Consider the following 27,684-nt stretch of genomic DNA (forward strand, 5'->3'; position numbering starts at 1 on the left):
CGGCGACCTTCTGCCTGTGGGTATGTCCTTTCCCCACCCCCAGCCCCATCTCTGCGCCCCGCATATGTACCCCGCGGGGGCTAAGAGGTGGTCCCCTGTGGCCCAGCGCCCGAAAGAGGACCTGGCACCCAGAAGGGCTTCTCAAAAGGTTGGACGAAAGAGCCAAAGGCCAGCAGGCTGGCAAACCTGGCACCCAGAGGGCACCCAGCTGCCAGGCGCGCCTTCCTGCCCAGGACGCGGGAACGGCGAGGGCGGGAGTCTCGGCAGTTCGGCTCCCGCCACCCGGTAAAACTTTCAAAAGATGCGGCGGCCGGGCCCCTCCCCTGCGCGCGGTTGGAGGCGCAGCGAGCGGGGGCGGGGCGGCGGGCGGGCGGGCGCGGGCTCCGCCTTCCCCTCCAGCCAGCGCGCCGTCCTCCGGGCGCCCGCCCAGCTGCCGCCGGCAGGCTCGCCCCGCGGCCGCGATGCCCCGCCGCCCGGCCCCGGCCCGCTCCCCAGCCCACCGCGCAATTAGCGTTCGCGCGCCCTGAGCGCGCCGCTGCCGACGCCGAGCCCCAGGGCAGCGATGGGCAACACCGTGCACAGGACCCTCCCAGGTACGCCGGGGAGCCCTGCCCGGGAGGCGGGCGCTGGAGTTCTCCGCTCCCTGGGGGACCGCCGGGGGACCTCCGGACGGCCACCCCCGTCTTGGCGCCCTCGGCGTCCAGCGGGCAGGAGCCTCTGCCTCCTGGACCCCATATCCGCGTGCGCCGGGCGGCCGGGCTTCGCGCTCCGGGAGGGCGGGCACCGCGTCCTGGTTACCTTGGGGACCCCTGTCCGTGTTCTCCTGGCTTTGGCCAGGTGAGCGAAGGGGCCGCTGGGGCGATGCTGGGCGTCCCCTCGCCTTTGTTCCAGGCTGAGGGCGCTGATGAGGGAGCTTGGGGCGCCCTGGGGGGGGGATGGGGTGACTGGAGCCGGGCTCCCCTGGGCTTCCGACGGCCAGAGCCGACCGTTGTGTGCAGACTGCAGCTGCTGAGAGTGGGGGTGCCCTCAGGGGTACCCCAGTTTACAGCCACCCAGCGCCCCCGCGGCACGAGCTGCCTCGGTTTGGCCACGTTCCCACGCGCACCCCCGGCTGCGCCCCCCTCTGGTGTCCGCTCAACTAGGGACTCCAGCCCCTCGGAGCAGCCGCTGCAGAGCGCATCGCCCCCTGGTTAAAACCACCGCGGAACTGCGGGGCCCAGAGTAAGGGGGTGCAGGGGGTGGGAGCGGAGGCAGTGGAGGCCTCGCTACGAAACACCTGGTAACGTGGGAACAGGTCAGCGCGCGGAGGCTCCGTGCCTGGCGCTTTGCATACTCGCGCGTCTGCAAAGGGTATGCAAGGAAGCTTCGTGGGAAGGCTGTGCATCCCAGCTTTACAGAGGAAGAAACTGAGGCTCAGAGGAAGGGAAACTACTTGCCCAAGGTCACACCACTGGCACGGGGAGAGCCTGGCTTGGGACCCCAGTCTGTCTGCCAGCCCTTCTCCCATCCCCCAAGTCTTTAGAATAAGTTCATTTTGGTCGAAGGCGGGGCATTTGTACCATCCGTGGTTCAGAAGGTGAGAGATGTGCGTGTGTAAAGTACAAAAGCACAGCTCAGTGGGAAGCACAGCTGTGGGTAAATTCAGCGAGAGGCTTGAGGAGAGGGACATAGAACCGCATCTCTGCTCCAGCACTCCCACAGAGCCCTCCCTCCTAGGTGTTATCAAACAGTAATTCTTTCTTCCCAGGGAGGGGACTGAAATGGACCGAGCTGCGCTAGGGATTCCCAGGGCTGGTTTATGGAGGGGCCAGCTCCTCGTTTATAAGCCTCTGGGCAGCTTTCCTGCCACTGCACTCACACCTCCAAATTCTCAGAGAGGGGAAGTGGCCAGTGAGCAGCAGGGTTGGGTTTCGGATCCAGGTCTGCTTATGGGAGGGTGGCCTCCACCTCCTACTGACAGGGCTATTGCCCCACCCACCCAGTCAGGGATGTTGGCAAATACGGAGGCATCTCCCAGCCAAAAAGACACTGCGTGGAGGCACAGGCCCCTTTTTAGGATTTCTTAATTAAGAAATGTTAATGCTGTTCTAGTAAGAAGTCATTCTGCCACCTGTGGGTCAATTTTGGGTGAGTGAAGCCACAGACACTGCCAGGTGAGCCAAATATAGCCGGAGATTTCTGTAGTCTCCATCCAGCTGGGCCGTGGCTCTGCACTGGGCCACCCTGGGCTGCGAGCCTGGGTTGGGTGGCTCGCCCCCTGCGGTAGCTAAGTGTGGACTATTCAAACTCTCCACACGGGCTGAAGCTTGCACTGAGTCTGAGGAAGGGACAGAACTGGAATTCCTGAGCCACACCAGGTGGCAGCGGCCAGGAATATGAAGGGCCATTTATTGTTTCCCAGCCTGCCTGTGACTAGTTTCTCACATATACTCTGCCATTTTTTACACGGCTGTGCCCAGTCTGTGATGCTCCCCACACCTGGAATACCCTTTCTTGTCTAGTCCAACCTTCATAATCCAGCTTAGCTGTCACCTCCTCCAGGAAGCCTTTCCTGACCACCCACAGCCGATCCCATCCTTCGCTCTGCTACCTAGATCCCTTTATAGGCCTCTGCTTGTACATCTGACCGCGTCGCATTGTGGTCACCCATTTCCGCGACTCACCCTGGGGCTGTGTGAGGACAGGAGCCAAGTCTTCATCATCTTGTATCACTGGTTGCCCAGCCCGGAACCTGGTGCCTAGCAGGGGCTCAAACACCGGCAGTGGAGCTCGGTTGCCTGCATCTGAGGCTGAAAGAACCCTTGGCTCAGTCTTGCCCTGTGGAAATCTTTGTGTTTCATTCTCAGGAAAAGGGCACATGCGTGGGGTTTCTTCTACGGGGCTTGAAATAGAGAGCTGGCATTTGCCGAGCACCTGGATTCCGTGCCAGGCGTCCTGCATATGTGGCTTCATTTACATGCCAAGCTTGCTTCTCCTTAAGGATCCTGCACTTGCTGAACCCTCTGCCTGGAACCTTCTCCCGCACCTCCGCATGGCTCCCCCCTGCTTCCTTCAGGTCTCCACTCCAATGCAGGGCCTGCCATTGTCCCTGTCCCAAGCACTCCCCTCTTCCTCCACCCTGCTTTGTGTTTCTCTTTAGCCTGGGCCACCATGTGCCACGCTGTGTGTATAGTTGGCTGTTTATTGTCTAAAGAGGGGGATTTTGTCTGTTTTTTCACTGCTATATGCTCAGCACTTGGAGCAGTGGCTAGTACATAGTAGATGGCCGGTAAGTATTTGCTGAATGAATGAATGCATTTAGCTCTTGCAACAGCCCTGTGAGGTAGGAATTATCATCTCCATCTTACCGGTAAGGAAACCACAGCTCACACGACTCATCCAGTTGACAGACGAGGATTGGAATCCGGGTTTATTTAGCTCCAAAGTCCTGAGTTCTTCCTCCAACATGTGATCCATGGTTCAAATGACGTTTATGGGTGCCCCACAGTCCGCCAGGCATGCTGTCATGTACAATAAGGAAACGAAGCACTAAAGAAAGGAATGTCACTTCTGATCGATTGTGGGGATGTCCTTTGGCAGCCCTCTCGGAGAGCGTCGGCAATTCAGATGAACATCCTATGGATAGAAGCGGGCGGGGCTCGGCACAGGAACTCCCATTTGCTGAACTCCTGCTGTGTGCTCGACCTAGTCTCTTTCTAGCTGCAATCCTGCAAAGTAAAGTGCCCGGCTCCATTTTACAGATGAAGAGACTGAGGCACAGAGAGCTTAAGACACTTGCTCCAAGTCACACAGTTAGGCAGTGGCGAAGCTGAGCTCAGAAGGCCCAGGTCTGCCTTATTGATAATTCCACGTGGGCCTTTTCTCTGGACTCCACTAGCCTCCTCCTGGGTTTTGTAAGGGGAAAAGTGTAAGTGCGTGGGGGCCAGGGGAGGGCAGAACTCCTAGGGGGAGAAGGGGAGGTTGAGGAGGAGGAGGGGCTTTTCCCCTCGTCTTCTCACATTTCAGGCCTCGCGCCTCTGGGGCTCACCGTGGTTCTGGTTGAAGTAGAGCTGAATTCAAACTGCCCGTTGGGCTGGTTAATCATTAAGTCCGCCCACGCTTGACCACATCAGCCACCTTTTCAGTGTTGGCTCCATCACCAGGCCTCCTGGAGCTTTGGAGCGAGGGAAGTGTGTTAACCCTGCTCTGTGCCAAGCCCACATTGTCTATTTTAAATCCTAACCCTTTCGAGGGGCTCTGTTTATCCCCATCTTACAGGGAGGCAAATGGAGGCTCAGAGGTGAAGAACAAAGGCGCTCCCTGGAGGCGGAGCCAGCCCCCTTCCTAGTCTAGATGGAGCCCTGCTCCTCCCTGGGCCGCTCGGGCGCCATCCCCGCAGAGCTTGGGAAAGGACAGCATGGGTGCCGGCCCACGTGGGTCAGGCCTGCTCCCTGGTCGTGGGTGGTGATGCTCCGAGGGCTCGGCAGTCACTCTTTTCCCTGGGTCTGGACTTTCTCAGCCCTTGGAAAGACAGATGCCTTTGTGCCCCTCTTTAGAGCCATCGCAATGGCCCTATGGGTGACCCAACCCGTGGCGTTCTCTCCGCGCCCCTCTCCTTGGGCCAGTCACAGTGTAAAGTTGGGCTGGGCTCGCCTGCCGTCCCGCCCCGGCTGCCCTCCTCCCGCCCGCTGAGCAGGAGGCCCGAGCTGAGCCTCAGTGATCGCGGGGTGTCCCGCAGTCACCCACAGGGCCGTCAGCATGCGGCTGGGGGCCTGATGCGCCAAGGCCCCTGTGAGGATGCTGGGACGGGTGGGCTGGAGGGTGGCATGGTCTGGCCCATCAGTGGGAGTGAGGGAGAGGGAATGGGTCTGTCCAGTGCATAGGACAAGTGGAGAAGGTGCCCATGGAGACTCTGGAACCAGAAGGGACGAGGCCTGTCCTCCATTTTTACCCCCTTCCTGCTCCGCCTCTGGTCCCTTTACTCTCCTTCTGAGAGCCCTGGAGCTATGACAATAGGGGAAGGCTCCCTGGAGGAGGTGACATCTGAAGGAAAGTTCACCTGGATGTCTGCCTCCCCTGAATATCACCTCTTTCTATCTTCCTTTAGGGTCTTCCTGTGGCTCTGTCACCCTAAGGTCACCCTGATCTCCACTTAAGTGTCGCATGCCCAGGCTGGGATGACCCTGTATTTTCCTGAGTGTGCACCTTCATTTATCTGACCTCTATGGGGCACCTAGCGTGTGCCAGGCACTGGAGGTTCAGCGGTGGGAGGAACAGAACGCTCCAGTAGAACAGGACAAGCAGTTGATTAGATCACTGGAGGGCACAGTGCTGCCGCCCTGTGCCTTAGAGAGGGGGAAGTTGGTGTCCAATGCCCCAAACAAGGCCTGGCCACCAGACTAAGTGACCTGTCTACTGGGGGTCATGCACAACCAGCTTTAAAAAAAGTCTGTAATGACATAGAATAGAGTAAAAAATAAAACATTGAGCACATTCATGTAGTAAGAGTATTTTTGCTCCATAAACTTTTGTTTCAGGTGTGCATGTGCACACGTGTGTGTGTGTGTGTGTTTCACAGTTTGAAGTGCATTTCTCTCCACGGGTCATAGTGATTAAGGGTCATGATAAGACCATCCATCGGTCAGCAGCAGTCGAAGGGCTGGTGTCCGGGTCTAGAACAGGGATCTTGGAGTTAGGCTACCTGGGTTCAAATCCCAGCTCAGCCATTTCTCTGTGGAGTGACTTTGGCCAAGGTACTTTTCCCTCTATGCCTCAGTTTCCTCACTGTGAGTGGGAAGATGGAGTAGCTTCCCCACAGTTGGCTGTGGTGAGAATTAACTGGAATAGAGCAAGCAGCCTTTAGCACAATGCCCAGGGCCTTTGCTGTTGCCATGAGGACAGGCCTTGCGCCTGCCCCCAGGGTCCCTGGACTGGCCAGCTAACAGGAGCCCTCACTCCCTGTGGTGAAAGCCTGGGTGACCATGAACCTTGAACCAAGGGCTAGACTGGGAGGCATCTCTTTCATGTGCGCTGATGGCAATCCCCATGGGCTCCTTGAGCTCTTTCCAGGACACCTGATGTCTGATGAGGAGAATCTTCTTGGCAGGTTGAATTTTCCAGTTTTTATTTGTCCACCAGACTTCCAGGCTGGGCTCTGTGCTGGCCCAGGGTCACAGCCTGGGTTTAGGAACTCAAGGTCTCGTGGGAGAGACCTGAAGGACAGGCAGTTATGGCAGCAACTCGGAGAAGGGACCCCAGGAAGGCCATGAGAGCTTAGAGAATGCAGGAAGGCTTCCTGGAGGAGGTGCTGTCCAGCTGAGACCAGAAAGCAGAGAGGTTAGCCAAGAGAAGGAACCAAGTAAGGCTGTTCAAGGCAGAGAGTCTATATGTGCAAAGGCCCGAGGGGAGGGAGAGCAGCCATATGTGGGCAGCTGAGGCATTCTGGGGGTCCCAGTGCAAGTGGGGGTGGCATGTGGGGTCAGAGGCCAGGTCGGGGCATGGGGCGGAGCCTTGGGGAGGCTTGGATTTCCAGCTGCCACATTCCCTGCCTAGATGATGTGCTGCATTCACCGGCAGGGGACACAGCATTTGCACTGAGCCGGGCTGCAAGCACCGCTCAAAACAGACTGTTTAATCTTCCCCGCAGACAACAGTCAGCTCGGCCCTCTTTTGGAGCAAAGGGCTTTCTGTACTTAGTGGTGCTCAATGCTGGCTTAAAATAGAAGCCCAGAGGCCAGGTGTGTGCTTCGAGTTTAAAGCAAGGAGGGAAAGGTGAGGAGGCCTGGGTGCAGCCCTGCAGGTATTAAGTGCTCACCTGGGCAGTGGGCAGAGTGGGCAGAGCTTCAGCCTGCTTGCCCCATGCCGGACCCTTTATCTGTTTCATCCCATTTAAACATCAGGGCCAGCCTTCCACGAGCAGTCTCCCATTTCACAGATGAGGACACTGAGCTCACGGGGGTAACGAGATTTGCCTTGGGTCAGGCGGCCAGGAAGTGGCAGAGCAGAGTTGGCCCCAGGCCTGTCTGGCTCCAAAGCCCCTTCTCCTCCATCACCAGGGGCCAGTGCCCCTAACCCTCTTCCTGAGTCCTGCCACCCTCAAGCCGGCCTTCCCACAGGTGCCCCTTCTCATCCTGTCTGTCCTGAGAAAATGACTGACTCTGTCCACAGCCGCCAGGATGAAGCTGCCCCGGGGAAAAGGTCTGTCCACCCCAGGACTTACCCTTAATCTGTAGCTCAAAAGGGGGAGGTGGCTCTGGGAATCCTGCCTTGGAGACAGGGTGAACCCCTTCTTCCTGCCCAGCTAGGGCTCAGGCTTCTGACATGTCTGCCACCCACGCTGGCCACTGCCAGGTGTCACAGTGCATCCGAACCCTTTCCCTGAGCTCGGAGGTCCTTCCCATGCAGAGCTCCAGGCAGCACCCACCAATCAGTGAGCAAGGGGAGACCCTGTGGCTCTGCCCCAGGCTCCTGCGGGTGAGGAGCACGCTGACCCCGCCTGCCTTGCCATCCTTAGCGCGGGCCAAGCTCTCCTGTCCCTGGATTTGAGTCTTGGCCCTGCCCCTTCATCCGCCAGATAAGCTGCTTGACCCCTCTAAGTTTCGATCCCCTCTTCTGCAGAAAGGGGGAATGATGTCACCTCTCAGGCATGCAGCGTCTGACAGACAGTAAACGTTCACACGGGCCACCTGTTAGGGCTGTGTACTCCCTGGGCCGACAAGCCCCTGCTCCTGCTGAGCCTGCGCTCCTGAGGGAGACACACACAAAAGAGTAATAATAACCCCTAAGTTGTGTCACACAGCCGGTCTGGGCCAGACGCTGTTCCAAGCGGGCACCTGCATTTAACCCTGAGGACAAGCCCCATGAGACAGCTACTAGTCTTAGTCCCGCATAGCTGTTGAGAGAACAGAGAGTGAGGCACAGAGAGGGACAGTAACTTCCTGAGGGCACACAGCTCGGGTAGTCTGGCTTCAAGGAAGGGATGTTGTTGTGGGATGGGTGGCTGCCAGGGTGGGGTGGGGGGTGAGAAGGGGACCATTTCACATTTGCCCTGGAAGCCTTATAGTATTAAGCAGGAATCTGTAAGCGTTTAGGAATCCTGACAGACTTGGTTCTAGTTGTTCACCTAATTTTTTACTTGTCTCACACCCCGCCTCTAGGCATGGCAGGGGGGCAGTCTCCAGGTGGCTTGTGTTCACTGTGGGGACCCCAGCTGATATTCCCCAAGGTCTGATGTGTAGATCTCCAACTGCCTTTCAAAGCAGACCCAGGGACAGCTGATGTCCTGAGGTCTTTCTGGACAGCAAAGTGTCATCCCCAGGGGAGCATGAATTCCCAGTGGCATGGCCTGGGGACCCCTGGAGCCTGCAAGCTGCCTGGAGAGCCCTGAGGCCAGTGAGCAGACTTGATGCAGAAGGGCACTGTGACCAAATGTAGACATGACCAGTGTGTGGGCATCACGTGGAGGCAAATTTCAGCTTAGTTAAAGGAAGAACTTTCTAACTGTGGAAGCTGCTTGGGAGTGAAAAGAGGGCAGGGGGAGGAAGCACCCTTTGCTGAATGGCACTGGTGTTAGCCTAGCTGGGGTTCACAGGGACATTGCAGGGGCAACTACAGCGTCAGATGGATCTGGGATGAACTGTCCACTAAGGTGTCTGTGACCCTGAGGTCTTATGGGGCGTGCTGTCCAGTGCTCATCTGCTGAATGCCCACAGGGCCCTTCACAATCTCTCACTTACATAATCCTCCTGCCACTTCTGCATGTTGGGAGCTTTTAGCCCCATTTTATAGATCAAGAAACTGAGGCACAGAAAGACGAAGCCACCTGCCCCTGCCCCTGCCCCCAACCTCATGCTCGGCACTTTTGCAGACTCAGCGACGGGCATTTCTGAGTGGGGTGTAGAACAGCCCCCCTTAGGCGTCCTTCCCAGCTCACCCTCACCCCTTCTCCTTCGTCCTGCTAACCAGACAGGCGGCTCGGCCTCACCTCTGGGCGCCCCGGGAAAGCTCTTTAATGAGTAAGCCATTTGGGGGAAAGGGTGGGGTGGGGGTACCTGGCGCTCAGAACTGGCAGAACGCCCATCGCTATTAACAAATGTCTCTTGTTTACATCCTCAACATTACACATTATTTACATCATGATTATACCCCTCAGGCCCATGTGTTCTTTCCTTTCCCCCCAAGGAGGATGGATTTATGAGATGGGTGGGCACACACAGGCCCATGCGTCCCAAGCCCGGTCTACTGGGTAACTTTCCACTTGGAGGAGAGCTTCTGTCCCCTTCAAGGTTCGGGTGCTTCAGGGCAGGAGGGGACAGCGGCACTTCCGTGTCTCCGGAGATGGCACAGACCTTCATCCCCGCACCCAGGTCACCCAGGGGCTCTTTCCCCAGGTCGGGAGAGTGCTCGGAATCACCTCGCCCACCTCCCATTTGGAGAATGGGCACTCTGAGGACAGAGCCTTGTGCAGGGTCGCAGGATGGTTACAGATGTGCTCTTCAGCTGGAATGCCGAGAGGCGTGGTTAGAAAAGAGCGCCGGTTTGGAGGCAGCCTCAGTTTCAAATCTCAGGTCTACATCTTACTTGTGTGACCCTGGGCAAGTCACTTCCCCTCTCTGAGCCTGCCTCTCCTCCTCTTTGGGATGGGGTTGAGAGTCCCTCCCTCACGGGGCTGTGGTGAGGGATAAGTGGAAGTGGCCACCGTAGCCAGACCGCTGTGCTCCTGAAACTGATGGGGGAGGGGACTGGTTGGACCAGGTAGTCTCGCTGTGGCTGCCGCAGCTCTCCAGGCCCTGGGGTGGATTACTAAAGTACCCTCCGGTGGCCTAGGGAAGCAGTTCGCCCTGTTTTATTGTGCTCTGTTTTATTGGTGGTCTGGACCTGAACCGCAGGAGGCCCGAGGTGTGCCCGCCCCCGTAATGGTCAAGAGCACACCTGGGCATTGGATTCAGATCTGAGTTGAATCGGGACCCAGCTGTGGACCTTTACCGTAGCCTTAGACCAGCCCCTTCCCCTCTGGGCTTAACGTCCTCAGCTGTGCAATGGGCCCATAGGGCTATAGAGAAACACCGGTGAGCCACCCCTCGCAGATCATCAGAGCTTAGGATGTATAGATGGAGATTCTTATCGGGGCTCCAAGAGTTTGCATTTCTAACACATACCCTTTACCTCTTAGGTAGGGGGGCCGAAGTCCGTGCAGACTTCCTGCAGGCCTCCCCGGTCCACACCCTCACGCTCCGTGAGCCCTCAGGCATTTGGAGGTAGGCCAGCGCAGTGGAGGAGGGGAGGAGAAAAGAGAACGCTGGCTCTTCAGAGAGGCAAGCAGAGTGGGTGAACCACCCTTCAGGGTCATTTCTCGGTGGGCCTCAGAGCCCAACCCCTCAGGGAAGGAATGGACCTACTGTGTGCCAGGCGCTGTGCTCTCGTTTGTCCCTGCTTGGATGACTTAAGACACTTTGCCCGGAGCAGCCAGAGCCTCTCTTCCTAGCCCTGGGAGCCAGGCTGGTATGGGTTCAAATGCCAAACTCCACCACTTCTTGGCTGTGTGACCTTGGGCAGCTCTCCCGACCTCTCTGAGTCTCCCTTCCTCACCAGCAGCGGGTTTTCGGGAGGATCACTGGAGGTCTGGTGGGTTGGGGGCCAGTTTCAGTCTCTGCATTGTCCCCTGGGAGGTCTGCCTCTCAGCCCATGCCCCACCCTCAATTCCACTCCTTTTTCAGACCTTAGGGGCGTTAGGCACTGGGGCTCCGTCCCCCCACCCCTCATAACCAGTCACCAGCTTTCCTTTTTTAGATGCTTTTCGTATTGTTCATCCCAAGTCCTCCAAACCAAGGCCTCTGAGCTGCTCAAAACAAACTGATTGATGACATCCACGCCTACCCCTGCCCCTCCGAGGCCAAGCCAGGGCCTGGCTCAGCCCTTAGCCAGAAGGTGGCTTAAGCTGCTTGTACATAGCCTTGCTTTTTTCCTTTGCAGGTCAGGGGGTGAGAGACCTTGGGGAGCAAGGAGGCATAAAAAGGGAAGGATGCAGCCTTTGAGATCAGACAGAGCCAGATTAACACAGGCACTGCCTTCGCAAGCTGGGTGGCCTCTGGCAAGGACAGCCACCTCTCTGGGCCTTGGGTTCCTCGCCTAGAAGCCACCTGGCAGAAGTGGGGACAAGTGAATGGGCTGCGTGGCAAGCACGTGGCACACACTGGGAGTGCCACAGAGGGGGCTCCCCAGCCCTCGGGGCCAGCAAGCATTGCCTGGCGTCGGGGCCTGGGGAACCTTTCCTCAGCGCCCGGGATGTTCAAGGGAGCTTTCTCTGCCCCAGCGCTGCTTTTCACCCCGGGAAGCAGGGGCGGTGGATCTATTGTTCCAAAGTCAGGACAGGGGCCCTGCAGGTGCTCCCCTGGGGCGGAGGTTAGCCAGCAGCCAGGCTTCTGGGCGCCACCCAGGTTGGGGGAGTGGCTCCCCTCAAGGCAAAGAGAAGGAGAAAGCTGGCAGGCTCGCCAGTGTGTCAGCAGGCAGCTGCCAGGGCTGCCTGGAAGAGCGGGTGCCGAGGGGCAGGGGGCAGGGCTGCGCTAGCCGTTGGAAGCGACGTTTAAAACCTGGACTGCATTTCTCACTCCCACTGTGCTGGGTCATTCTGACAGGCAGGAGAGGGGAAGGGACAGTTTCCATGGGAAGACCCAGGGCTTGAATCTCATTCTACAGAGAGGTGGGTCCCTGAGGGTTCCTTCCCTGCTCCAGACACTCCAGGGACCCCAGGAGCCTCCTCCAGTACCCTAACCTCCTCTGCATTGCCTCTGAGATCCTTCATGATGCAGCCCCTGACTCCCTCTCCACCCTCTGTTCTCCCTTCTGTGCTGAAGTCCTTGCAGTTCCCCAAATGCCCTCAGCTTGTCCTCACCTCCAGGCCTTTGCCTGTGCTGTTCCCTCTGCCTGAAACACACTTCCCCATCTTTACCATTGTCCCAGCCACTTCTTCCTCTGTCTTCAGAGCAGCTTCTCTGAGAAGCATCCCTTTGGCCCCAGCCCTTGGTGCTGACCACCCTGTGCAGTCATGGTGTCTGTATTGTCCCCCTGCTCTGAGGGGCAGGGACTGCATGTGACTCGTCAGGACCTGTGTCCTTGCAGCTAGACAGGCCCTAGCGTGAAGTGGATGTTCCCCTAAATGTCAGATGAAGGAGGAAATGATGTACTTGAGAAAGAATGAGAGCGTGTTCCTAGCCCCCCACCCCCATCATTGCTGAGGCCCTGACCCTGGGAGCTGGCGCCTCTGAGGTTGGAGTTTCCTGGGTCGCTTTATCAGGAGACCTCTGTTGAGGGGCCCAGCAGGGGGTCTGAGCAGGCTTGGGAATCCCAATGCCACTGAGCGCACTTTGAGGGGGTGTCGGGATGACCTCACCCCCTGGGAACTCAGCGCATCCAGCCCACTTGAGCAAAGAGGGCTGCCACTCTGTCCTGGAAGGAGCTGGCTTTTCTCCCAGCGAGCAGTGTCGCGTGACCTCTGGCCTCCCGCCCGGGCCTCCTTGCAGCTATTGACAGGAGTGTCACTGGCTGCACTGAGGTTACCGCACTGAGGATTTTGTTTGCAAAGAAAAGGGGAGGGGAGCAGGGTGGCAATTTCCAGAGTGGGCTGGCCCCTTTCCACTCTGGGTGCTGGCTGACCAGGCCTCTGAAACAGAGAACAAAGTCCCATTAAGCTGGTGTCTATCCCCTGGGCGCATGTCACTGCCCCATTTGGCAGAGGTGAGGGAGCACTGGTTATTTTTTTTCTCGCCCATTTTCAAACCCGCCAATGGAAGAGGTGCTCTCTGGTGCCAAGGAGACCAATATCCTTGCCTGCTTTGGAAGGTGGGAAGCCTTGCCCAGTACCAACATTGTCTTTTCTCTCTAATGCACACACATGCACACACGCCACATGGCTTCCTACCACCTACAGTGTTGGTTTGAATTGCGGACTTGGGCACATGTCACTTGAATCAGAGACTTCTCACCTGAGGTCCACAGTCTGCGGCTGGATGTTAGGAAGCACAGGAAGCCCCACATCAAATGGTGCACATCGAGGGTGGGGGCGTTTGGGGAAAGAGAGGCCTGGATAGCTCTCAAGGCCTGTGACCCGGGGCCCTCACGGTTACAGGGCTCCCTGGGAGAAGGGGAGGGTGTGGAACAAGGACCGGAGCCTGGCCCTCCTGCCTCTGACCAGTGTCGCCCTCTCAGAGCCTTAGTTTCATCTGGAAAATGAAGAGGGAGAAACTACCCTGCAGGGTTGTCCTGAAGACTAAACCCAATGCAGAGGCCTGTGGCGGTGCGTTAAGGTCCTGTCAAAGGCTGGTTGAGAGGAGGGTGCAGAATAGACTGGGCTCCCGCTGGCCACTCTTTCCCTGTGGAGCAGAATCTGCTGAAAATTTCAGCCGGGATGCCATCTGCTCGAATGCCAACGCGCTGGAAGCCATCATCTCGGCGGCCAGAGGAGCCGGAGCTGTTGCTTCCTGCCTGCCATCCTCCTGGCGGTAAATGCCATTTCCCCAGGCTCTTTTTAGACCAAAGGAGAGGCTGGGCTGGGGAGATGAGCAGGATTCATTCAGGGGGTGGCACAGTGCACATTTGGGACACTGCTGGGATGGCTTAAAATAGGCCTCTGTCCTTGGACATCAAGGGAAAGCAACTCTAGGGTTTGCAAGAGGCCTTTCCTGGCCAAGGTCACTGGTCCTCCATGGGAGAAACATTGCAGGATGTATCCCCCAGACCCACAAGTAGGCATGTCTGACCCAGGACTAAACCTTTTCTCTAATAAGGTGGTTTAAAAAGCAGACCGAGTGTTTAGTGAGCACCTACTATGTGCCACGTACAGAGTGTCTGACAAGTTTGCCTCCTTCATCCTTAGCAATCTTGCAGCGTGCTGGTGACTCTTACCAGTTTTCTAGGTCTGGTTTGAGGGACCCAGAGATGTTAAGCAGGTACCTCAAGATCACACAGCTAAGATACGACAAAACCAGAATTTAAACCCGGGTCTGTCTCCAAGCCTGTGCTCTTTCTAACCGTCTCTCAGAGTGAGATTTAGAGAATAAAAAAACAGGGCAGAGAGATGGAGGTGAGAGGCTCACTGGGTGTCAGGCATTTAGCGAACACCTACTATGTGCCAGGACTTCACTGGCATCTTTCTGTGCTCTCATGAGGACAGTGAAGATGCAACGCAGGTTAGGCTGTGCAAGTGGGGCGATTGGGGCAATTTTTGTGCTTTCCAGACTCTATAGTGTGGCTGCGGTGTTTACCGCAGTCATTTCAATGCCAAAGTTTGGGTTTTCCGTTGACATCTCCAAACTAGGGCACCACTTTCCCTGAGCCGAGCTAAAAGCAGACATCGGGGCACAATTTGGAGCTTGCTTATTGTTTTATTTTAAGCATTTTCAATTTGTGTAAATAACACATCTTCTTAGAAACTTTTCGCTCTGGTTTTAACTCACATCAGGGCTCTGGCCCTAGAGGGGGGAAAATAGTGTTTACCTCATTCCCTGAAGGAAGCTGGATCCTATAATCAAGATTAAACAAATATGTAAACTTCGCTGGTGACTTGGCTGCCTTTTATCCTAACATATAGTTGGTTTTGCAGGAAACTTCCCCTTATAGTAACAAAGCAGTACTTCTCCCCACCCCAGCATCCATTTCCATCACGAGGCCACTCTGAGGAACATCTGCTTAGAATTCCCAGGCCATTTAGTATAGAAACTCTCCGATCGAGAAAGTTGGATCAAGTTTATCGAGAGATAAAGCTGACAGTGATGTCAGAGGAGTTCAAAATAATCAAATAAGGGTGGCTTGTGGTCTCCGGCACTCCAAAGGGCTTTGAACTGTGGTCGTATTTAACATTTCCTGGAGAGTTTGCCAGCTCTGGGGACCTTGGAGGGAATCCGGTCTGTGGGACAAGGGAGGAAGCTGCAGCCCAGAAGCTGGTGGCTTGGACAGGGCCCTAGCGTGCATGGGGCACGTGGGCTCTGCAGTCCTCGGGCTGCCTTTCCTGCCAGCTTTCACCCGGTGGTATTTCCCCACTCGTTTGATTTGTCCTAATGCAATAGCTCTCCAGTGGGCCCCTGCTCTTACCGTTGTGGTTTCTGGCTCTGTGTCCCTGGTCCTCGCAGCCTCGAGGCCCCTCCCTGGCAGGCAGTGCTGGCCTCTCTGCTGGAAGCCCTCCGTGTCTCTCTGTCCCCTACACTGTGCCATCTGAGCCTCTCAAGCTGGCATTTAGGGCCTTCTTGTCTGGTACCTGTGACGTCGATGGCAACCTTGCCTCTCACCTCTGCAAGGCAGTGGCTGCCCAACCTCAGACACCCTCTGCCACACCTACCATAGATACCCTCCCCACAAAGTCCAGCTTCCCCCTCTGTCCCTAGTGTTCCCTCAGCCTGAATGTTCCCTCTCCTCCCTCAAGACCCGGCTCTGTGGGCATCACCTTCTGTCCCCAGGCCCTGGTTGAGTCTGGGGCCTCGTCGAGGCCCTATAGTCACCCATGACAAAGGAAGTCTGGAATGCACCGCCGATGGGCACCTTATCTTGGTGACTGCTCTATTTCCAGTGCCTAGCATGGTGCCCAGCACATACTAGGTGCTCACTGAACATTTGACAAATGGATGAATGACTCACATCTCTTAAGTTCCTTTTCTTATCTGGGACCTTGGCTTTATTCCTTGTATTTTGTCCTCTGTGGGTCAGTAGCTTCTGTTGGAGAGAGGCCCCTCAGCTTCCCAGCTTGGTTTCCTCCCTCGGTCACTGGGGCCTTCCTCTTGGGCCTGGGGAGGGGTAGCTATGGAGTGCTTGCCTCGTCATCGCCTCTCCCTCTTCATTTTCTCCTGTCCCCACTCCCATTAGCCTCAGTATTCATGGAACCCAGAAGTATTCATGTGCCCAGAGCACAGTGAACCCGTGGCTGGGTATGGGAGGAGTGGTCCCTGAAGTCACCTGCCAGTCCCTAGGGTGCCATTCTCCCACCACTACAGACCACGTGTGCCTGCGGTTGCCTGCAATTAATGAGCACTTGCCGTGAAAACACTGTGAACAAGCAGCAGAGACTCATGCACTAACTACCCACCCTGCCACCTCCAGGCGGCAGAACCCCCAGGAACTCCCCCCGGGACGGAGGAGGAAAGGGAAATGATGAAGCCTTCACCTCAATCCCAGGCCACCTGGCTTCAAGGCCAGCAGCCAGATCCTTTAAGAGAGACCATCCCAGGTTTCTCCAGGTCCTTTGGGGCAAAATTCCCTTAGAAATGAATCCTGAAAGGTGTATGTTCTAGAAAAGTCACCTTGCTTACAAAGAATGTCTTCATTTTCTGTGGGTAAAGAGGAGGGGCAGTCAGAATCCTAGCTTGGGTCTCCTTGGAACCGCAGTATTAGGATACTGTTAGTTGCCTATTAAGCACATACTTTGTGTCAGGAAGTACTCTAGAAACTTCACCCACATGATCTTTTAGCAGCTGTGTGAGTTAAGTTACGCGCCCATTTTACAGGCTAGAGAAGTGAACAGCTCTGGCCTATTACAGCCAGGAAGGGAGGGAGCACTGGGCTTCTAGGTGGTACTTCATTGCCTTTCACTCTGTTATGAGGGATCCCGAGGCTGCATTCTTTGTTGTCTTTTCTGCTTTGCTTTTGAACAAAATTGCACAGAGAAAAGCAACTGAAGACCCCCACCACCACCCTCTCCTCTCCGAGAATCCAAGGCCCTGTTGCAGACTCTGCAACCCAAAAGTGGCCCTTGGAGGATTAGGAAGGATTTGATGGGGGTGAAGTGAGTCGGCCCCAGCCTGGCTACTGTGTGACAAGCTCATTGGTATTGGTCCATCTGGGAGTGAAACAGCTCTGGACAGTGCTTCACCAGACACACACACAGCCTCAGCTTACTCCTCTGTGAAGTGGGTGTAGTGACTTTGCTGTGGTAGTGTTGGGCTGATTGCGGTGGCTGACACCTTCTCGTTTACCAAGTACTGGTCTAATTAAGATGGAATTTAAAATGGAGATGATTATTAGAGGAGGAATCGGGGCTGCACAGTTCGGAGGGGCCCTAACCCTCCTGCCTGTCTCTTCCCGCAGACTCCAGCGCTTCGGCGCGCCTGCTGACCACCCGGCCCTGCTGTGGGCCCGGCCCCGAGCGGCGCCCGGTCCTGGGCGAAGCCCCGCGTTTCCACACACAGGCCAAGGGCAAGAACGTGCGGCTGGACGGCCATTCGCGCCGGGCCACGCGGCGCAACAGCTTCTGCAACGGGGTCACGTTCACGCAGCGGCCCATCCGGCTGTACGAACAGGTGCGGCTGCGCCTGGTGGCCGTGCGCCCGGGCTGGAGCGGCGCGCTGCGTTTCGGCTTCACGGTGCACGACCCGTCGCTCATGAGCCCGCAGGACATCCCCAAGTACGCCTGCCCAGACCTGGTCACGCGGCCCGGCTACTGGGCCAAGGCGCTGCCCGAGAACCTGGCGCTGCGCGACACGGTGCTGGCCTACTGGGTGGACCGCCACGGCCGCGTCTTCTACAGTGTCAACGACGGCGAGCCCGTGCTCTTCCACTGCGGCGTGGCCGTGGGCGGCCCGCTCTGGGCGCTCATCGACGTTTACGGCATCACTGACGAGGTGCAGCTCCTCGGTAGGTCGCTGTCCCCTGCGATAGGCGGGCGCGCTTCCTCCCGTCCAGGGGACGGTGCTCTGCGCCTGGGCGCGCATTTCTTTAGCGTTACGGAGGGCTCGCTTGCTAGGCGAGGCGCGGTTCTAAACAACTGACGCGTTTTAATTCACTTCTCAGGACAACTCCCAACCCCTGTTTTACATTTGAGAAAACTGGGGCACGGCGAGGTTAAATGGCCTGAATTGCAAAGCGGGGCTGGTCTAGTGCCCACGGTCTGGCCCAGGGCGCTTGCTGCCCCCCCCCCCCCCCCCGCCGGGCTCCCCACGCACTGCTCCTTCCTCCGCGTCTGCTCGCGCACTGGCTCGCGTATCCACTTGCTCATTCTTTCACCTGCTTGCTTGCCCCGCAGTCACACTTATGCCCTAATCCTCTGGTATCTACGCTGCCAGGCGGCGAGCAACCAGCCCACTGCTGAGAGGCTCAGGGCCATGGGGAGGCAGGCAGGCAAGTGTGGCCCTGGCTCTGACCCAGGAGGCAGCGACTAATGCCGAAGTCCTGGCGGTGAGAACTCGTGGGGACAGAAGTGTGCTGCCCTGTCTTAGAGGCATACTGAAACTGTTCCAGATGCAATGCCACGTTTAGCATTTGCTTCAACATAATGTAGGAGGGAGAGTTGGCGGAGGTGTCAATGAAACAAGATTGGCCATGAACTGATAATTGTTAAATCTGGATAATAAGCATTCATTTTACTATTTGTATAGAATAGTTTTTCAAAAATAGTTTAAAAAAAGAAAAGACCAGGAGGCCAACCACACAGGTCTGTGAGCCAGGGTCAGCTCTTCGATTGCCAGTTTGCAAAATCCGCCCTGTAAGGAGGGGGCAGGAGTGTAGAGTCACATCACTCTCAGCAGCAGCTCGGGTGGCTTTTTGAAAAAGCAGCTTCATTATCTTGACTTAATTTTATATTTGGAAAACTCAAGAGGAAGAAATATTTTATTCCATGATAAAAACTATAGAATGGTAACATTTACCAAAATCTTAGCCAGAGGGATCTGGTTTTAAAGTTTGAGAAATGCTCTTTCTTGCTTTGTTTACTTATTACGGTTAATAAGAATATTTTTACCACGAAAAAACTTCAAAATACTTTAATGACTTTCCTTTTCGATTTCTTATTAGGAGTGTCAGTCTATGCTAGAGACCCCATTCATTCACTTACTAATCCAAGAAGCTACATAATAAGGAGGGCTGTTTGCCAAGGGCTCCGCTAGGCCCCGGGACCGGCGGCGAGCAGCCTGGCTGCGCCCTGCCCGCCGGGAACTCACACCCTGGCTGGGGAGACAGCCAGCCATCAACCTACTGAAGTACAAAGACCCCCGTTACCTGAGGGAGGCTTTTAAATTTTGCTTTTTTACTTAACTACAATATCCAGCATCGAGTTATTTTTTCATATCGCTGTAATTTTTTCAAAAATATTTTCACGACTGTGACTTCTAAAAAACTCCTTAGCTTCTTGTTTTTAGAATGAGCCCACCTCTTGGTGAAACCTTCCGCATCCCGGGCTCGGGAGCCGCCCTGCGCTCTGCCCCCCCCCCCCGCCCCCCCGCAGGGTCCGCGCTGCCGAGGGGCCCTGCCCTGAGCCAGGCAGCCGGGGGCGCCCGTCCCGCTCCGCCACTGGGCCGCCTGTGGCCTCGGCCGCATTCTTTACCCCCCCCCCCCCCCCCCCCCCGTGCCTCAGCTCCCTTCTTTGCTAAATGGCGAGTAACACACGGTACGCACCTCACAGGCCGCGAGGCCTAAATGAGCTAACTCGTGAGCACCTGTCACATATATTAAGGCCGCACATCAAGAGCAAAAAGGGGTCCGTCTTTTTCCTGGAGCTTATGTTGTAGTTGGGGAGACAGACAGTAAAGGGTTGTCACGTGCCCTTTAAATCAGGGAGGGAGGGGAGCAAAAGAAGAATGGGAGGAGGGAGGGAGGAAAGTTAGGCGGGAGGAAGGGAGCAGGAGGGAAGCGGAGGAGTGGAGAGAAAAGGGGTGAGGAGAAGGAAGGCCCGGAAGAGGGTGGGGGAGGGGCCGACCTGGCCCCCCCCCCCCAAAGGTCAAGGAAACCAAGGGCGACGCTAAATCCAATTCTGTGCATCCGTGATTCTTAAATCAGTTCGCAAAAGGACCAGAAAAAAATGGCAGCGGGTGGGGTGCAGAGGGTCGGCCGGAGGCGCGGGTGGGGGAGGCTGCTGGTGGGCAGGGGGCGCCGCCCGCCCTCACCCGCCGCCTCCGTCCCGCCCGGTCCCCTGCAGAGAGCGCCTTCGCCGACACGCTGCCGCCCGCGCGGCTCAGCCAGGCCCGCTTCAGCGCCTGCCCGCCGCCCGGCAGCCTCGACGCCGCCAACTTCGACAACAACGAGCTGGAGCACAACCAGGTGGTGGCCAAGCTGGGCCACCTGGTGCTGGGCCGCGCCCCGGGCCCGCCGCCCGCCGACGCCCCCGCCGCCGTCCCGTGCGCGCCCCGCGAGCGCCCGCGGCCCGCGTCCTCGCCCGCGCTGCTCGAGGCCGACCTGCGCTTCCACGTGACGCGCGGCCCCGACGTGAGCCTGTCGACCGACCGCAAGGTGGCCTGCGCGCCGCGGCCCGACGGCGGCCGCACGCTCGTGTTCTCCGAGCGCCCGCTGCGGCCCGGCGAGAGCCTCTTCGTGGAGGTGGGCCGCCCGGGGCTGCCGGCGCCCGGCGCGCTGGCCTTCGGCATCACGTCGTGCGACCCGGGCGGGCTCCGGCCCGCCGAGCTGCCCGCCGACCCTGACGCGCTGCTCGACCGCAAGGAGTACTGGGTGGTGGCGCGCGCCGGGCCCGTGCCGAGCGGCGGCGACGCGCTCAGCTTCTCGCTGCGGCCCGGCGGCGACGTCTACCTGGGCGTCAACGGGCGCCCGCGCGGCCGCCTGCTGTGCGTCGACACCACGCAGGCGCTCTGGGCCTTCTTCGCGGTGCGCGGCGGCGCCGCCGGCCAGCTGCGCCTCCTGGGTGAGTACCCCGACTGCGCGTGCGCGGGCCCGCCGGGGCGCCAGAGGGCGCTGCGTGGGAGCTGCAGCGGGCGCCGAAGCCCCGCGGGTGGTTCTCAAACCCGAGCGCGGGAACCGCCCGCCGTCGCCTAGAGGTTCCGATTCAGTTGGGCTGGGCCCTGGGATGCTGTCTTTGCAGCGTGTGCCCCAGGGATGTCCAGGTTGCAGCTCCCTGGACCACACTTTGTCTACACCGATCTAAGTTCCCGGACAAAGTACTGAGGACTGGCAGGCTTTATGCAGCTGGTACGTGGTCAGTGCAATCTTTATTTCCATTATGGTTATAGGATTTATTATTTTTTACACATGCAATGCACATTACGTGTAGGAAAAACAGCAAATACAACTAAAAAGAGGAAATAAGAACCACACAGTCCACAGAAAATGGAATGGAGGCTTGAGCCATCCTATTCTGAGATGATTCTTGCCTTCATGTGCCAGACAGACGCACAGCACCCACCAGCTATGGGCCAGGCCCTGGGCTTCAGGATGGGGCAGGACACGGACACCCCGGTGGAGAGCTGCATGGTGCCGTGTTGGCGGTGTTGGCAGGGCAGAGGGGCTTCTCTACCGCTTGACAGAGGCAGGTGATGGTCGGGGAAGGTTCCCAGAGAGCACAGCTCCGTTTTCATGGTTCAAGAAGTAAAGTTCAAATGATAACAGAAACGATGGACGTTTCATATGTTACCTCATTCACTTTTATCCTCACAACGACTGTATGAACCTGATATCACTGTCCCAGCTACAGAGAAGAAAACTGAAGCACAGAGAGATTTAATGACTGTCCCAGTCATATGGCTGGTCAGCCATGAAGACATTGAGCAAATCGGAGCCTCTCTGAGCCTCAGTTTCCGTCTGTAGAGAAAGGCAGTCATTCCCTGCACCCTGGGGCCATGAGGATGAAATGATGAGGCGTGTAGAGTGCTTTTAGCAGGTGCCTGCCACCGACAGCATGTGTAATAAGTAAGGATAGTAATAAGAGTGGCTGCTGTTTGATCTAGACATTGAAAGGATGGCATTAGGATTTCACCCCTCTTTCCATCTCAGAGTTCACTCTCTGTGTTGGCTCCACTCTGGCAGGACCCGCAGTGCCACGCTACCCTCCCAGTGGAATGAGCCCTTCTTTCGCAATAGTTTGAATCCACTGGCCTTTGTTGGGTTGCATGGCCTTCCCTAAACTGCCATTGAGACCAAGAGGTGAAGTTCTTGTTGGCCTAGCCTGGATCGTGTGAAACAAAATCCCAGTACTGTTTCCCAGAAGTAAATGGGAAAGATGGCTGGGCAGGCAAGTAACAGCTGTCCACCATGCGTGTACGATTCCACCAGAACCCTGTGAGGTAGCTCTTGTCCTCCCACTGGACCGAGCTGGGGACTAAGGTGCAGAGCAGCAGAGAGCCAGGGACTAGCAGAGTGGCACCTGCCTGATGGAGTCTCTTTGGTCTCAGGCACCTTGCAGTCCAGCCCTGTGATCCCGTCTCCATCTGGGTCCCTCAGCGGCTCCCAGGATGACAGCGATTCCGATATGGCCTTCAGTGTCAACCAGTCCTCCTCGGCATCTGAGTCATCCCTGGGTAAGGAGATGCAGATGGGGGGGCGGGGGGCAGGGGTAGGGGCTGGCCTGGCTCCTTCGGCTGTGTCAGCACCTCCCCAGGGCTAAGCAGGGTGGCCACACACACACACACACACACCCGGCATCCTCTCCTTCCTCAGCTGTGCTCTAAGCTGGAGGGAGGAGAAACATCTAGATATTTATCACCAAAGGGTGATAATGGTGCCTGATGCTTGGGGGTAGGAGGGTAAGAAAAGAGGCAAAACCCAGACGAAAACCCAAAATGGGCATTTCCCAAAGTTGTTCCCCCACGGGTTCTACCATAGAAGCTTTGCCCTCTTAGGACTGCACCCAGCACAACACACCTGGGAACCACATTATTCAGTCTAGCTGGTTTTCCCCTCTGCAGTGACAGCCCCCAGCTCCCCGCTGAGCCCCCCGGTGTCCCCCGTGTTCGCTGCACCGGAGCCGGCAGGCAGCAAGAACGGCGAGTGCACGGTGTGCTTCGACGGTGAAGTGGACACAGTCATCTACACATGTGGACATATGTGCCTGTGCCACAGCTGCGGCCTGCGGCTCAAGAGGCAGGCCCGCGCCTGCTGCCCCATCTGCCGGCGGCCCATCAAGGACGTCATTAAGATCTACAGGCCGTAGCCTGGCCCACTCATGGGCCTTGGCCAGAGCAAGGTCACCTTTCTCATGCCCCTCTGGGCTGGGCAACCACCATGGATGGCCACCAGCAAGTCCAGGGGCAGCAGCCATCTCGTCTGCCACTCTCCAGTGGTGGGCAAGGCGTGAACAGTCGTGGAGACGAGGCCCTGGGGGTCTGAGCCCAGCCGAAGGTTGCTTCTGGCTCAAAAGTGCTTTGCCCCCAAAAGGCAGTCCCAAAAGCAAGCTCAGGAACTGCCTGGCAGACCGCCTGTCCCTCTGGTGACCTCTCGGCTGGGAAGCAGCGTCCTCCGTGCAATGCTTTTGCTGGGATGGGTTGAGTTTTGTGTGTGTGTGTGTGTCTGTATGTGTAGGGGGAGGGGAGAAGAGGGAGGGAGACCGAGAAGGGAGAGGGCATGTGTGAGAGAATGAGAGAGAAAACACAGAGGTATTTATCCAAGGATCCTGGCTCTAGGTTATTTTACACTAAGGAATGTGCAATCCGGAGCCCAGACATGAGCAAGACTAGAAATTGTTCACTTCCTAGGGCTGTGACATCAGCTGGTTTTGAATGTATGAAGCCTGCACCTGAACAGAACTCCCTCGGATGGTATAAAAAAGGGACACTCAGATTTCCTAAGAGCAGGAAAAAATAGCTCATTGTTTACAGCTCCAAAGCAGCAACTCCTTGGGGGTTAGGTGGGCGGAGAACATAAAAGAACAATTTGCTTCTTTGGTTTCTAACTCCGTCCTGGAGAGAGAGGCATTTTGATGGGTGCTGCAGCTCTGAGAGCTCTGGGCAGTGTTTCACCTCTTCACCCCCAGACATCCCAATAATAAGCACATCGCACTTGACCCTGTCCTAGATGCTTTTGGTCTGTACCACCTGCCATGTACGAGAAGACGCTAAATTGTCTTCTCCTGGGGAAGGGAGAGAAGCCCTGAGGCGGGGACTCACTTGGAGTTGGAAAGGCCACAGAAGGCACAGACAGTTCTCCACACTTCCTCTTACCCGTGCCTGTGGGCATCACCAGGGCAACCTGCTGGCAAAGCAAGAGGAACCAGGGCTTTGCAACTGGTCTTTGTTCTGACTCTTAGCTTATTTCCCCCTGCTGATTACCAAGATATTAACTGATCCTTAGGATGTTAACTAATAACTGAGATAAAATTTTGACCTTGGGACTGTCCTCCTTCCCAGGACTATTTACTAGGCATTTCCTGGGACCCTGGGCCTCCCCTCACCCCCTCCTCCCTCTTGCCCCAGTTCTGGGCTCCATGTCTGCCCTGTCCTGTGCTGTGCCTTTAGGCGAGTCCCTGGGCCTCTCTGTTTCTCAGTCCCCAGTCTGACCAGGAGGAAGCCTAGTAGCTGCCCATGCCAGAGCTCTTGGGAGGCCCAGCACAGCACTCTAAAAGGCCTGAGACACCTTGCAAAGCAGGTATCCTTCTTATTACAATTCCTACTCTGTTCATCTGCTGAGAGAGGCAGGGAAAGGCGGACATTCAGACTTTAGGCATTCATATAACAAGTGTTTGCCGGGTGTCAGGGGGCTTAGAGTGCAGCTGGGCCACGCCTTTGTCATATCAAGTCCCATGAGACAGTTGGTGGTGCCCTTGGGATGTTCCAGGTCTTAGAACACCTGCCTCTCTGTCTGGAAGTGGCCACAGTTTTCTGATCTCAACTGCAGAAACCCTACTCTTGCCTCTGCCGGAACCCATGATTGGTTCTTTTTCCCTAATGAATTTGGGAAACACGCCCACATTTTAATTTTGCAGCAGAATCTTTTGGGGAGATCTTGGAACCCCAGTGTTTGCCAAGATAAGAGTTTGAGAATCCAGGCAGTGCTGGGTGCCCCGCTGAGTTTGGTCAGCCAGAGCCTTTGGTTCCCCCCACGTGCTGGGTGTGGGCACAGGCCCCGTGTGAGAGACTCATCGCCCTGTGGGCCTGTGGTTCTTTGGGCACCAGTCCCCCCGGCTGACCTGAGCCACAGCCACAGCTCTGGTGGTCTCAGTGGCTTAGGGAGTCAGCTTCTGTCTCTTGGCACTTGTCCTTCATGACTGCCCCCCTCCTCTGCTTCCAGCTGGAGTCAGGAGACCAGTGACCAAGGGCCTAGACCCAGGGTGGACCAGGACGTGCTTCTGGCAACCTGTTACCTGGGACAAAAGGAGCCAGTGGCCTGTTTGATGTGCTCTGCAGTTGCTATAAATAGCCTCCCTGTGTCCAAGAGAAATTAGGGGGTGTTTATCTTCTAAAAACCAGACATTTCCTGATGCTCTAAACTGATGTCTTCAGGGCTACAGGGTAACTGTGTGCATTGCCCTCAGGTTTTGAGATAGGCAGGAGGAAGGACAGGGGGCCTCTTTTGTAGCTTCTCTGCCTTGGCACTGGGTTAGGGCGTCGCCACCACAGCTTCATTCCGAGAGGCAGCTCTATTACCATCCTGAGTCCTGTCTAAGACAGCACCGATCATAAAACACACCATTTTATGTACCACTAAGGAAAAAATGCTGCCAGTTCTAACTGTAAGATGCGGCAGCTATACAGTTCATCCCAATTGGAGATGTTGAAATGTGGAGAAAACAAACTGTTACTTAGAATTGATGAAGTATGGGATTATCTCCATTCAGCAGGTGAGAAAACTGAGGTCCTGGGAGTGAGTGACGTCGAATGACAGAGCATGAGGTGGCAGGGCTGGGATTGAAACCCAGGTCGGGGTGCTGGATCCCATGCTCTCTGCTACTTGGCCCAAGTTCCAGGAAGGTTGAGACTGCCTGAGTTTCCTTCCTTTAAACTTACCCGGCCAGCCCCTGGAGAGAGCCTGGGCACCTGTGCCTGGGTAGAGGGTCCCAGCCCCGGCTGTGGCCCCTGTGCCACCCATACCCCCTTTAGGCTCATCTCTCCACTGCTCGCCTTCTCCCGGCCCAGTTGAACTGTGTGAGAGCCTGGGTCCAACCCACGGGCCCGCCTGTTCCCTGGGGGCACCCATGCGGAGGCACTTTGTGGAGGGCGCTGAAAGCCTTGTCCTACCCCCTTCCTATGCCTGGTGGCCACCCCCCTCGAGCGGGGCCCCCAGCAGTGGGTCAGGGGCACTGAGGATGCCCGTGTTGTGGTCTTGTGCCTGTTCATTTTGAATTGCCAGGGAAATTGGGCTGTTTCCAGGTCAAAACAAGCTCCCTTTTCTAATCTATTCCCAGAGCCAGGAGTCTCCTGGGATCTAGCAGCTGCTCCCTGGACTGCAGCATCGCTCTGTCAGCCGGTCAGCACCCGCTGGTCAACGCGGCCTGTGTTTGGACACAGGGTTGGGAATGGGACTGAAGGCAAAGCCTGCAGGGAGCGCGCAGGCCAGGGCGGGGGACAGGTCGCTAAACTTGGATCTGATCCCTCTGGTGTCGGGATCCGTGCTCGCACGTGGCAGGTAACTCGTCGGAGGTTTGCTGCATAAGTGAGAAAGCAGGTTATGAGTGTCGAGGGGTTTGATAAAACACATGTACACGCCCACGAGGCCCTTCAACAAGCGCCTGAATGCGTCCTAGGTGTGGGCTGCCGGGAGGGCAGAGCTGAGAGGACAGTGCCCCGGGCCTGATGTCAGAGGCAGAGACGTTAAGGGGGTGCTGAGACGTTTGGGGGGATTCCGCTGGGCCTTGTTGGCCATTCTGTTGCCGAGGGCTGAACACCTGCTTTCTGGGCCCAGAGCGTCCTGCGTGCCTGGAAGCCGCCGGCCTTAGTGATGCCAGCGCGATGCGGGCAGAACCCCCAATGCCCCCTCCCAGGGCCCGCCGGGTACACCTGTGGGAGATGGCTGTCTCCTACTTCCAGGCCTCGGGAGTGGCCCCTGGAAATCGGTCCCCAAGTCCCTGGAGAACCCGCAGTCCGTTGCGGGTGAGAAGGGGACCGTGCGGAGCCCTGGAGACCCAGAGGCGGTAACTGCCCACCTGATCCCATCCCGGCCCGGCCCCGACGGGGACAGGGGCTCAGGATCACGCGGCCGCCGGTACTTCTCCCTATTTCATTGTCTCACCGTCTCTCCCAAGCCCCTCGCGACGTGACTTGTACGACAGGCTGCCTGTGCCTTACGAAAGTGTCTGTGCGCTTTTTATCCTTTTAACAAAGCAACTTTCAAAAGCGTCCCAGGGACCCGCGACAGTCACTGCAGTGCTTCAAGACGGCCCTGATGGAGCGGTGGAGTGTCGTCCCCCCCTCCTGTGTACAAACCTTTTGAAAACGTCCCTTGCTCCTCCTCTTCTTCTGGTTCAATACTGTGAGCTCCCCAATACAGCCTAATCTTTGGGGAGCTGTGATAAAGGTTTTAAAACTTGGGGCGAGTGGGTTGGGAAGGGTTTGCACTGGTCCTGTGTGTTGTGCTTTTGTGTGTTTGTGTGTTTTGATTTTTGTCTGTTTTTATCTGTTTTATATTAATGGAAGTTTCCTGTTTAAAAAAAACACAAATACAACTTTGGCTTGTTAAAAAAGAAAGCCTCTCCAGAGCTCAGTTTTTTAAATCACGGTTGAATACGCCGTTGGGCGGCGGAGGTGAGGGGTATGAATCATGGCCGGCCTTGAAGAAACAATTTGCAAAATGTCTGTAGAGCCCAGACAATGTTTGGTTCTTTTGCCAACTCCTACAAAAAAATACTGAAATAATTCTAATCAAAAATTAAGCTCTACCTGTAAAGATGTTCATGGCAGCATTATTTAAAATGGTAAAAAACAGTAAGCAACCCTAACGTCCATTGACCAGAACTCTTTCAAAAAAAAATAATAAATTATTTTTAATTTTTATAGAGAGAGAGAGAAAAACATCGACGTAAGAAAGACACATGGATCAGCTGCCTCTTGCTCACCCCCAAGCAGGGATCAAACCCAGAAC

The 27,684-nt window shown here is 56.5% G+C and overlaps 1 protein-coding gene across 1 annotated transcript; it reads left to right on the forward strand.

Moving 5' to 3' along the window:
* The first annotated feature begins 485 nt into the window (after positions 1-485).
* Positions 486-27,290, forward strand: NEURL1B (neuralized E3 ubiquitin protein ligase 1B). Its single transcript, XM_087816975.1, has 5 exons — positions 486-593; positions 17,047-17,592; positions 19,868-20,584; positions 22,068-22,193; positions 22,581-27,290. Exons 1-5 carry the CDS (start codon positions 563-565, stop codon positions 22,823-22,825), a joined length of 1,665 nt encoding a protein of 554 aa, XP_087673101.1. The 5' UTR covers positions 486-562; the 3' UTR covers positions 22,826-27,290.
* The last annotated feature ends 394 nt before the right edge of the window (positions 27,291-27,684 follow it).

The sequence above is a fragment of the Miniopterus natalensis genome, chromosome 4 (genome assembly GCF_054644295.1).
Source record: "Miniopterus natalensis isolate mMinNat1 chromosome 4, mMinNat1.hap1, whole genome shotgun sequence".
Classification (NCBI taxonomy): Eukaryota; Metazoa; Chordata; class Mammalia; order Chiroptera; family Miniopteridae; genus Miniopterus; species Miniopterus natalensis.